Below are 12,842 nucleotides of genomic sequence, written 5' to 3'. Positions count from 1 at the left end.
CCCACTGGTAGTTCTTCAGAATATCTAATAATTACCAGTATGGGCCTTCCCTGTAGGAGGAGGAATAGACCTTCAGCATAGGAGGAGGAATGGGCCTTCGGCAAAAGAGTGGAATGGGCCTTCAGGATAGGAGGAGGGATAGGCCTTCGTCATAGGAATGGGCCTTCGCCATAGAAGTAGAAATGGGTCTTCGCCATAGGAAGAGGAATGGGCCTTTAGCATAAGAGTAGGAATGGGCCCTCAGGATAGGAGGAGGGATGGGCCTTCGGCTTAGGAAGTTGGATGGGCCTTTGGCACAGGAGGAGGGATGGGCCTTCGGCATATGAAGAGGAATGGGCCTTTTGCATAGGAGGAGGAATGGGCCTTTAGCATAGGAGGAGGAACAGGCCTTCAGTATAGGAGGATGAATGGGCCTTTAGCATAGAAGGAGGAATAGGCCTTCAGCATAGAAGGAGGGATGGGCCTTCACCATAGGAGGAGGGATGGGCCTTCAGCATAGAAGGAGGGATGGACCTTCACCATAGGAGGAGGGATGGGCCTTCACCATAGGAGGAGGGATGGGCCTTCACCATAGGAGGAGGGATGGGCCTTCAGCATAGGAGGAGGGATGGGCCTTCACCATAGGAGGAGGGATGGGCCTTCACCATAGGAGGAGGGATGGGCCTTCACCATAGAAGGAGGGATGGGCCTTCACCATAGGAGGAGGGATGGGCCTTCAGCATAGAAGGAGGGATGGGCCTTCACCATAGGAGGAGGGATGGGCCTTCACCATAGGAGGAGGGATGGGCCTTCAGCATAGAAGGAGGGATGGGCCTTCAGCATAGGAGGAGGGATGAGCCTTCACCATAGGAGAAGGAATGGGCCTTCACCATAGGAGGAGGGATGGGCCTTCACCATAGGAGGAGGGATGGGGCTTCAGCATAGAAGGAGGGATGGGCCTTCAGCATAGAAGGAAGCATGGGCCTTCACCATAGGAGGAGCAATGGGCATGCTGGAAATTGTAGTTTTTCAGCAGATGCTCATAGACTGACATATACAATGGAGACTATAAGTGGCTGACACGCATTTTGCTGGCATGGTCCACTGTTGTCACTTAGCAGAGCGATGATGTGCAGCCGATGCTGGAGCAAGAGAGAATAGATAGGAAGTAGATAAAGGTGGCCAGAGGAGATCAGCAGCACTGAGGCCCCATTCACATTTGGCGTTTTTAGTTCTCAGGCAGAATTGTTGCCGCTCTGCTCACAATCCCAAATCGCACCGCAACAATAACAATGTTTGGGTGCCATTTATTTTCAATGGCATCTAAACACTGCGGTTTCACCGCGATCGTGATGTAATACATTGCGCTGCAACCGTGGGAAACCACAATGCACAAAACTTGTTGCCCAAAAGAAGCTCCTGCTCCGGTCCAGTCACCCTTGCATCAGTTGACGGCAGCTGCAGGGGAGAGGAGGGAGCACCAACATCAGCTGGGATATTGCAGGCTATGGGTGACATCCCCTACTCCAGACTTTTCCAGCCGTTGTCAGCGCTCCCTCCTCTCCCCTGCAGCCACCGCTGGCTGACAAATGGAGATCACATGACTGGACTATGTAATATCTCTATTACAAGAGGAAGAGGTGTTTGTAGTCCAAATCAGGAGAGCAGCATGGGGTGACAACTCTGCTCCCCCATGGATACAGTGTGGTGAGTTTTGTCACCTTAGGACAGGAAGTGTGTTACTGGCAGGATCACCGGGTGAGAATAAAAGGAAAAATAGCCTGAAAAAAGAAAAACGAATGCAGCCACCACATCTGAGGGCGGGGAATCTGCCAGATAAGACATTTATGGGTTCACGTGTTCATTTAGAAGTAAACAGTGTTAAGCGGAGTTCTTCCCAGTCCCTGGGATTTCCATAAGGAGAAGAAAGAAAGTCTGTAAATGTCAGTAAACGCGTTGCGGCGTATCACCGCGCAATCAGACGCAGAGCAGAGCGAGGGAGCTTTGTGCTTCCATAGAAAGGATCTCCGGAGTCCCATTGTAACGTGTATTCTTCTCCCTTTCCTGGCAGCGCTCCCGGCACAATGTTCGAGATCGAATGGAGGGGCAGGAAGGTGGCCCTGAAAGCCGGTAATGGGAAGTACATTTCTACCAAGAAGAATGGGCAGCTGGCAGCCGTCTCTGACTCCATCGGTGAGTTAAACAAATAATCACAGTGTTATGCCGAATGTGTTTATCCAGAAAGGCCTTTCAGCTGGGTGACACCCCCCCCCCCCCCGAACGAGTGGCGGTCACATCAGAGGCAGAAGAGTGAACCTACCTCCGGAATGGGGCACTGGGTGCCAATTATCACTTTCCGCACCACAGGGGTGCAGCCGGGGTGGTAAAAGGTGCCCGAGCCACAGTTTTACTAGCCCCCCACTAACCCTAACCCTGACAGGGGTTCTAATGTCGCGTACACACAACCATTTTTAATGGTCTAGAAAAAACTAAGGGCCAGATTCAGATAGAATTGCGTAAGTTTCGGCGGGCGTAGCGTATCTCAGATACACTACGCCACCGTAACTTAGAGCGGCAGGTCCCGTATTCAGAAAGAACTTGCGCTGCGGCGTAGTGTAACTGGTCCGGCGTAAGCCCGCCTAATTCAAAGTAGGCATGTAGCGGGCGTGTTGTATGCTAATGACTCGTGACCCCGCGTAATTGACGCTCCTAACGAACGGCGCATGCGCCGTCCGTGAAAGTATCCCAGTGCGCATGCTCCAAATTACGCCGCAAATAGTCAATGCTTTAGACGTGAACGGAACTTACGCACAGCCCTATTCGCGTACGACTTACGCAAACGATGTAAACGACGCAAAATTCGACGCTGTCCCGACGTCCATACTTAACATTGGCTACGCCTCATATAGCTGGGGTAACTTTAATGCCGAAAAAAGCCTTACGTAAACGACGTAAATCAATGCGCCGGGCGCACGTATGTTTCTGAATCGGCGTATCTAGCTCATTTGCATATTCTACGCGAAAATCAACGGAAGCGCCACCTAGCGGCCAGCGTAAATATGCACCCCAAGATACGACGGCGTAGGAGACTTACGCCGCTCGTATCTAGGCAACAGTGAGGCGTATCTGATTCTATGAATCAGGCGCAGAGATGCGACGGCCCGCACTCAGAATTACGACGGCGTATCTGGAGATACGCCGTCGTAACTCCTTTCTGAATCTGGCCCTAAGTTTTTTTCAACCTGATTCTTGTCAAGCCTGCCTTGCCTACACACGATCGTGACAAAAAAAAAATGCTCTAGCAAAGTACGGTGACGTACAACCAGGGGCGGACTGACAACTCATGGGGCCCCCGGGCAATAGAAGATTATGGGGCCCCCGGGGCTTACAGATGGCCACCAAGCCAGGAGGCAGTGCAGAGGCGGGGCAGCTAAAATCTCGGGATTTTCACATCAAAAGCATGTCGGTTTCGGACATTTCAGGGACAGATGTAAAAAAAAAACACAGATTTTTACATACTGTCTCTGGTTTTACTGAGCCTGGAAACCCTGATGGGGCCCCCTAGTGGCATGGGGCCCTCGGGCAGTGGTCAGTCCACCCCTGCGCTTATGCCTCGTACACACGGCCGGACTTTCCGAGAAAAAAAGTCAGACAGGCTTTTTTTCTTCGGAAAGTCCAGCCGTGTGTAGCCTCCATCTGACTTTTTTTTGTCAGAAGTTCGACGGACATTAGATAGAGAACCTGTTCTCTTTCTTTGCGTCTGACTTTTGCTCGTTCAAAAGTCCTACCGTGTGTACAAGGCATTACTGTTCGGGTTTAATCCAATTCCTTTAAATTGAGCCAAATTCTAAGTGTGCATGGCCAGCTTTGCTGGTAAATGGCCGTCACCCGCTACTCGGGTCATCTGTAGGGTAAATCTGCTTCTACAAGTCGAAGGAAGAGTACGAGGTGAAAGAGCAGAGGGGGGAAAAAACAGCAAAAAATAGTTGATGAATGAGCGAGAAGCAGATATTGGTCATTGGGGAGATAAGCTGACAAAGAAGATCTACTTTCTGGTTTCTGGATAAGAAAGAGGAAGAGAAGAGCGAGCAGAACCAGCAAGAGTGCAAGTGGGAGGGCGGCGGGAGGGATGGAAAATTAGAGAAGTGCTACATAGATACCAAAAAATATCTCCAGGGCCGCATACTCTAAGGCCCCATACACACGATAGAATCCATCCGCTGAAAAATCCCAGCGAATGGGTTTCAGCGGATAGATCCTATGGTGTGTACACTCCAGCGGATCTGTTTCCGCGGATATTTTTCCCCTGGGATGGATTCCAGCAGATCGAATATTTGCTGACATGCCAAACAAATCTATCTGCTGGAATCCATCCCAACGGATGGATCCGCTGGTCTGTATAGACTCACCGGATCCATCCGTCCGAAGGGATCCCCCGCATGCGTCGTAATGATTCGACGCATGCGTGGAATTCCTTATATGACAGCGTCGCGCACGTCGCCGCGTCATAATCGCGGCGACGGCGCGACACGTCATCGCCAGAGGATTTCGGCGCGGATTTCAATGCGATGGTGTGTACACTCCATTGCATGAAAATCCGCCGAAATCCTCGAGAGGATTTATCCGCGGAAACGGTCCGCTGGACCGTATTCGCGGATAAATTCTCTCGTGTGTATGGGGCCTTAGACTCCTTTCACACTGGGGCCGCGGCGGTTTTCGGGCCGCTAGCGGGGCTTTTTTAACCCCAGTGTTGCGGCGCTTCCGAAGCACTTTTCAGGCGCTTCAGAAGCGTTGCTCAATCATTCCCATGGGCAGGGTATTTTGGGAGCGCTAAATCCATCGCTCCTAACCCGCCCCAAAGATGCTGCTTGCAGGACTTTTCGAAGCGCTCCGCAAGTGCACTGCACAGTGTGAAAAGTCACACTTGAATGAATGGGAGGCGGTTTTCAGGTGCTTAGCAGAGGCTATTTCCAGCACTAAAGCACCTGAAAACCGCCCCAGTGTGGAAGGGGTGTCTAATACTGAGCCTACCTACACCACACCTGACCATCACACCTCCATATCACATGTAAGTGTGACCCCCCCCCCCCCTTCGAATGATGGGGTTCAGGAGTCACCAGTGAATGTTCTTGGTAATCCTCCATCATCCAAAGACAGTGGAGACAACTGTGATCATCCAACCTTGTGGTAACAGTTTGGTGAAGACCTTTTACTGTTCCAGCATGACTGTGTAAGGGGTGGAATATGATGGGGCCCTGATGTAAGGAGGGAATATGATGGGGCCCTGATGTAAGGGGTGGAATATGATGGGGCCCTGATGTAAGGAGGGAATATGATGGGGCCCTGATGTAAGGGGTGGAATATGATGGGGTCCTGATGTAAGGAGGGAATATGATGGGGTCCTGCTGTAAGGGGGGAATATGATGGGGCCCTGATGTAAGGAGAGGAATATAATAGAGCCCTGATGTAAGGGGTGAAATATGATGGGGCCCTGATGTAAGGAGAGGAATATAATAGAGCCCTGATGTAAGGGGTGAAATATGATGGGGCCCTGATGTAAGGAGGAGAATATGATGGGGCCCTGATGTAAGGAGGGAATATGATAGGGCCCTGATGTAAGGGGGACTATGATGGGGCCTTAATGTAAGGGGGGAATATGATGGGGCCTTAATGTAAGGGGGGAATATGATGGGGCCCTGATGTAAGGGGGACTATGATGGGGCCTTAATGTAAGGGGGAATATGATGGGGGCCTGATATAAGGAGGGGATATGATGGGGCCCTGATGTAAGGGGTGGAATATGATGGGGCCCTGATGTAAGGGGTGGAATATGATGGGGCCCTGATGTAAGGAGGGAATATGATGGGGCCCTGATGTAAGGGGTGAATATGATAGGGCCCTGATGTAAGGGGTGGAATATGATGGGGCCCTGATGTAAGGGGTGGAATATGATGGGGCCCTGATGTAAGGAGGGAATATGATGGGGCCCTGATGTAAGGGGTGAATATGATAGGGCCCCGATGTAAGGGGTGGAATATGATGGGGCCCTGATGTAAGGAGGGAATATGATGGGGCCCTGATGTAAGGGGTGTAATATGATGGGGTCCTGCTGTAAGGGGGGAATATGATGGGGCCCTGATGTAAGGGGGGAATATAATAGGGCCCTGATGTAAGGGGTGGAATATGATGGGGCCCTGATGTAAGGGGGGGGGGATATGATGGGGACCTGATGTAAGGAGGGAATATGATGGGGCCCTGATGTAAGGAGGGAAGATGGGCCATGATGAAATGATGAAAGGGGGCAATATGATGGGGCCCTGATGTAAGGAGGGAATACGATGGGGCCCTGATGTAAGGGGTGGAATATGATGGGGCCCTAATGTAAGGGGTGGAATATGATGGGGCCCCGATGTAAGGGGTGGAATATGATGGGGCCCTGATGTAAGGGGTGGAATATGATGGGGCCCTGATGTAAGGGGTGGAATATGATGGGGTCCTGATGTAAGGAGGGAATATGATGGGGCCCTGATGTAAGGAGGGAATGTGATGGGGTCTTGCTGTAAGGGGGGAATATGATGGGGCCCTGATGTAAGGGGGGAATATGATGGGGCCCTGATGTAAGGAGGGAATATGATGGGGTCTTGCTGTAAGGGGGGAATATGATGGGGCCCTGATGTAAGGGGTGGAATATGATGGGGCCCTGATGTAAGGGGGGGAATATGATAGGGCCCTGATGTAAGGGGGAATATGATGGGGCCCTGATGTAAGGAGGGAATATGATGGGGCCCTGATGTAAGGAGGGAATATGATGGGGCCCTGATGTAAGGAGGGGAATATGATAGGGCCCTGATGTAAGGGGGAATATGATGGGGCCCTGATGTAAGGAGGGAATATGATGGGGCCCTGATGTAAGGAGGGAATATGATGGGGCCCTGATGTAACGGGGGAATATGATGGGGTCCTGATGCAACGGGGGAATATGATGGGGCCCTAATGTAAGAGGGAATACGATGGGGTCCTGATGTAACGGGGGAATATGATGGGGCCCTGATGTAAGGGGGGGAACTGTGATGGGGCCCTGATGTAAGGGGGGAAGATGGGTCATGATGAAATGATGAAAGGGGGGAATATGATGGGGCCCTCATGAAAGGGGGACTCTATTGGGGGGGTTTTTTTGGCCCCCAAATATATATAAAATATACTGTGTGGTTTTCATACATAAGTGCGGAGCCCCCCGGAAATAAACACTGGAGCACAGAGAGTTAAAGGGGAAGTGCGCTTTATTTTCGGTGAGCGCACATCGCGTTCCTTCATTTCTAAATTTATTGTCTGAGTTTAGTAGGAAAGCGGCAGTACAATCACATCACCGAATACAAAAAAAAAACAGAACCGTGTAGACAGAACTCGGCACGTTTGCTGGTTTTTGTTCCCTTTACCTGAAAGTCACCTGTGATGGAAGTTTCACATTTTTACGAGCTTGCTGTTCCATATTTCATATGCAGACTTGTAGATTCTCCCTCTGTCTGTATAGCGGGTGTCATCTTTCCATTCTGAACACCTGTTGAAATAAAATGAAAGTTAGAGACGGCATGGTTGTCAGACAGACGCAGAGCACACACAGGGCACCCCTGACCATGGCAGATGGACCTGACCATGGACCCTGTTGCCAGCTCACACACCCTGTGCTGACAGGTGGAGATGGCAGTGGCTCCCCCCCCCCCCCATGTGTCTCTTCAGCCATATGTCTCCTCCTCCTCACCTGGACAGGTGACAACCCTGTCTGATATGGAGGAGGAGGGGTTCATATGCCACGAGGACCCCATTTAAGACTGAGGTGCCTCAAGATTTTGCATACTTTCAAAGGGATGCCATGACTGCAAATGAGTTGAGAATTTACTTTAAAGTAGATGGACGAGGAGACACCGTCTCTTTAAACATGAACACCAATCTGATCATTCACATTTACCACATTCACCGGGTGAAAGTAAATACACAGAGATCACCATCAGTAATGGACGGTTGGAAGAGATCGGTAGATCCAAAGATAACGCCAGCTGAAAGTGTATGCAAATCTTGACTTTCCCTACAAAAGTCAAGCTTAGTCTTGCTCCTCCTCCAAATACCCCGGTATGGAGGTGGGAGGGGCCAGACTTTGCAGAAACGTGAGTTGCTCCATTTGTTTCCACAGGAGAGGATGAGGAGTTCACACTGAAGCTGATAAACCGACCGATATTGGTACTCCGCGGGGACCTGGGCTTCGTCTGCTACCACAAATCCTCCAACACGCTGGACGCCAACCGCTCAGTTTATGACGTCTTCCAGATCATTTTTAACAATGGAGCGTACCAAATCAAAGGTAAGCCCCCCACATCACCTGTCTACTATTGTCCTTCTGACCTCCGGCTTCGCACTCTCCATCCTGGCACTCAGGTGAGCACTGGGGGAGCCTGACAGAGAGCAGACGGAAAACTGAATGACGGTTGGTCAGGTGACCGCTCAGCTCTTAGTCTTCGAGTCGTCAAGGGGCAGTTGCAACAGAAGGGATGAGTATGTTTGATTTCATATTAACCCCAACCTGGTGGCCCTCCAGCTGTTGCAGAACTACAATTCCCATGAGGCATTGCAAGGCTGACAGTTACAAGCATGACTCCCATAGGCAGAGGCATGATGGGACTTCTGCAACAGCTGGAGGGGCACCGGTTTGAGACCCCTGCTCTAAACCAATGACTAAGAATCTTCTGCATCTGACAGTTTGGGTGTGTCCAATGACGGCTGTCCTGCTGAGGTGTGTGGTTCCATCCTTCACCCTCTATGTTATTACTGTGTCCTCTACTGATATAAGGGGTCAGCGGTGGGGACAAGAGAGCTCAGAGCAGGACCAGACTTTCAATAGACCCAGAAGTGTCAAATGCTTAGAGGGAGAGTAGACTTTCAATAGACCTGGAAGTGTCAGATGCTCAGATGAGGACCAGGCTTTCAATAGACCCAGAAAGTTGGACCCTCAAGAGAAGCAAGCTTTTGGTAGGCCTGGAGATGTTGGAGGCTCAAAGGGCATACCAGGCTTTTGGTTAACCTGGAGATGTTGGATGCCCAAAGGAGACCAGGCCTTCGATAGACTTGGAGGTGTCAGATGCTCAGAGAGGACTAGGCTTTTGAAAGGAGATGAGGGCTTCGATAGACCTGGAAGTGTCAGATGCTCTGGGGAAGACTGAGCTTTTGATAGACCCAAAGTGTCAGATGTTCAGAGGAATCCAGGCTTTTGATGGACCTGGAAGTGTTGGATGCTCAGGAGGAGGACTAGGCTTTTGATAGACCTGGAAATGCTTGATGCTCAGAGGGGGCCAGGCTTTTGATGGACCTGGAAGTGTTGGATGCTCTGGGGAAGACCAGGCTTTTGATAGACCTGGAAGTGATGGTGCTCAGGAGGAGGACCAGGCTTTTGATAGACCTGGAAGTGTTGGATGCTCAGGAGGAGGACCAGGCTTTTGATAGACCTGGAAGTGATGGATGCTCTGGGCAAGACCAGGCTTTTGATGGACCTGGAAGTGTTGGATGCTCAGAGGAGGACCAGGCTTTTGATACACCTGGAAGTGTCAGATGCTCTGGGGAGGACCAGGCTTTTGATAGATCTGGAAGTGTTGGATGCTCAGAGGAGGACCAGGCTTTTGATAGATCTGGAAGTGTTGGATGCTCAGAGGAGGACCAGGCTTTTGATGGACCTAAAATTGGTGGGTGCTGGAGATTTTCAGGCAGTGGTAGTTCTGCAGTAGATCAGTATCATGGGCAACGGGGACTGGTGTTCATTTACAGCCAAGGCCATTATTTTGTAAGCAGCAGGGCCACTTTAAGAGCAACATGCAGCCCACATAACCCCTGTTAACATAATCTTGAACATCTTTTTGTTTCTGTTACAGGTCAGGGTGGAAAGTTTTGGTACACTTCCAGCAACGGCACAGTCTGCACGGACGGCGACATGTCTGAAGACTTCTTCTTCGAGTTCCGAGAGTACAACCGCGTAGCCATCAAGGGCAAAAACGGCAAATATCTACGGGGAGACCAGGCGGGCACGCTAAAGGCCGATGCAGAATCAGCAAATGCCGCTACCCTATGGGAATACTGACTGACCTCCCCAATACAGCTTAGCTATAGAGGACATTAGATGATTTGCTTGGAGGGCAAGGGGGTCACTGGAGGACAGAGGTCTCCCCCAAAAACCTTCATTGGGGAGATTGGAAGAGCCCACAAGTTAGAGGCTTCATAGCTCTGTGTACAGCTTGGGGAGGGGCAATTCACTATGGACTCAATGACCCGTTACAAACATTGCCCCACTAGGATCATGGGAAATGCGTGTCACTGTCATGATATTACCATTTTATTAGCCTAGTTAAAGAGATTTAAAATTAGATTTTGTACACCCTGAGAATGCGATGTCCATGGGGGGGGGGGGGGGCGCGTCACATATAGAAAGAACAGCCATTAGCTAGGACATCTATGGTGGCCCCCACTTCATTACACCGTCCACACAGTGGCCACAAACGCAGCTTTGTCAGGAGGGACACAATATCCACACACGGTCAGACCAGCTGCTCCGCCTTTATGCCGGTAAATGGGATGGAGAATTATAAAAATAAAATTTTTACTGAATACCCCAAATCATTAAAATTGATGACAAGTCAACGGAAAGTTCATCAGTTGCCCTTTGTTTGGCCTCTGAGGGCGATTTGTGCGTCTTATCTGGACGTGGGGATCTGTGGGTTTTGAAGACTTAATAGGGGAAGTCATGGATTTTATAAGTGTAAATTCAGGCAAATATTCAAAAAACACCCCATTAGATAATATGTATTCATTTTAAAAAATAAACTATTTAAAATGTTAGTATAACGGCCTGAAATTTTCTTTGTATAACCCTGTCCCCCCCCCACAATCCCTTGAATCCCCTGCAGGAGGAGACACTGGAGGGCCCCAATCTTACTTGTTCATGCGGCCCTTTCTGATAATCTGTGGGAGACCCGGCTTTGTACTCCAGGGGAGCCCTTGAAATAATGTTCATGTCTTGGGGAACCCCTACTATAAATTTGTATACAAATCGTGGTACATTGGCCTTTAATTGGTGGTTACTGAGAGACAGTCTTCTTATGCTGATAGTCTTTGGAAATGAGGCCCAGTTACCTTGGTAGTCATTAAGAAGAAGGCCCTTACATTGGTGATCAGTGGGAAGAATGATCCTTATATTGATGTGACGTCAGTGAGTTTTCCTGTAATGTAAAATAACGTACTGTATATCATTCTATTAGCCCTCTTCTATTGCCCCACAAGTGATTGATTTTTAGGGAGTACTCTGGGTAAGGCAAGGGAGACACAAGATGGGTTATTGGATGGTGAAAGTTTGTGATCTGCAGCTCTATAGGAAGTAGGAAGAAGGAGGGAGGAAGTGGGGCCTGCCTATGTAATGAGGAAGTATGGCCGCCCCCTTCGTAAGTTTAAATATAACTACAGGAACAAAGCTTGTGATAAGATTACATTGTAATCAAGACGCCGGATTCCCTTTAATATTTACATGGCCCAGTCTTCCCATGGTTGCTCCAAGTCGTCCTCTAGGCCTGGAGTCATGAGGCAGCCGTCAGTCACCTTGGACATCTGTCCGTCTGTGGTTGGCGGGAGTCCAGGCTGCACAGTCCATAGCTGAACATTTCCCTCCGCCGGCAGCGACAATCTTCCCTCTGGGAATAATTTCTCGATTGTCATTCACAGGCTGGCCTGGATTTGTTTGCCTGTTAGCAGTCAATGAATGAACTTTTCCAACCTCGGCGGCCGTGGAAGAAGCCAAGTTCCAGCCTTGCGCTGACACCAGACAACAACTTGGCATGGGACGGGAGCGCGGGAGAGCGGGGAGGCTGGGATCTGGGAATTCTCTCCACGTGAATCACGTCGAGCTTCGGGTCAGGGAAAGCAAAAGGCTTGCAGATTCCACCAATAGCGGGTCGCATCGCTTTTATAAATGGAACAAAGCTTTCACTGCACATTCACCGCGTTCAGTTCTTGGCCAAATTAGGTAAAAACATAGATGTCTGACCATCCATCTCTTCAGATAGAGGTCTGCACGTCTATGACACAACGAGGGATGAGCTCCCGGTTCGCTCCGGGGTGAGCTTTGCTTGTTGGGGGCGCTCTTCGAATCGCCGGACTTTTAGCTCGCTTGGCAGTGAATATCTGTCCTACATGACAGCTTCCTTATTCTGCTGTCAGTGGTTGTGAACCTCTTGCTGCCCGTGTAACACGGATGTGGTGGCAAAAGGGTCGGCTTTAACGCCCCCACACAACGCACATATGCGACACTGGGCGACCAAAGTGTCTGTACTGGGAGCGCGCTCTGAGAAAGGCATCTCTTGGTCCCTGCTAATGATCAGTAGCAGCGGGAGCATCTCTCAATCGGGTGACCACTACGACAGCCAATCACAGCAGTCACGTGATTGGCTGATTCTTCCACCTGCGACAGCCAATATCAGTAGTCACGTGATTGGCTGATTCTTTCCGCCTGCGACAGCCAATCACAGTAGTCACGTGATTGGCTGATTCTTCCACCTGCGACAGCCAATCACAGTAGTCATGTGATCAGCTGATACTTCCGCCTGCGACAGCCATTCACAGTAGTCATGTGATTGGCTGATTCTTCCGCCTGCAACAGCCAATCACAGTAGTCACGTGATTAGCTGATTCTTTCCGCCTGCGACAGCCAATCACAGTAGTCACGTGATTGGACGATCCTAGCAACCCCCCCCCCAAAGGGGCACCGGGGTGGGCAGGAAAAGGATAAGGAAGTAACAGATGCCAGCATGTTTTTCTTTTTTCTGCAGGGACCCCCC

At 50.2% G+C, this 12,842-nt stretch overlaps 2 protein-coding genes across 2 annotated transcripts in view; one reads left to right on the top strand and one right to left on the bottom strand.

The window, feature by feature from the left end:
- FSCN2 (fascin actin-bundling protein 2, retinal) overlaps positions 1-10,854 on the top strand; it is a 42,728-nt gene extending 31,874 nt beyond the window's left edge. The window contains exons 3-5 of the mRNA XM_040330952.1: positions 2,051-2,172; positions 8,168-8,335; positions 9,894-10,854. Of these exons, the coding sequence (XP_040186886.1) occupies positions 2,051-2,172; positions 8,168-8,335; positions 9,894-10,099 (496 nt within the window). The 3' untranslated portion in view covers positions 10,100-10,854. The remainder of the gene's footprint in view (positions 1-2,050; positions 2,173-8,167; positions 8,336-9,893) is intronic.
- FAAP100 (FA core complex associated protein 100) overlaps positions 7,242-12,842 on the bottom strand; it is a 68,914-nt gene continuing 63,313 nt past the window's right edge. Inside the window, exon 11 of the mRNA XM_040330951.1 lies at positions 7,242-7,537. The gene's annotated coding sequence lies outside the window, so the exon portion shown is untranslated. The remainder of the gene's footprint in view (positions 7,538-12,842) is intronic.

This window comes from Rana temporaria, chromosome 12 (genome assembly GCF_905171775.1).
Source record: "Rana temporaria chromosome 12, aRanTem1.1, whole genome shotgun sequence".
Classification (NCBI taxonomy): Eukaryota; Metazoa; Chordata; class Amphibia; order Anura; family Ranidae; genus Rana; species Rana temporaria.
This window is presented reverse-complemented; position numbering and strand designations above follow the sequence as displayed.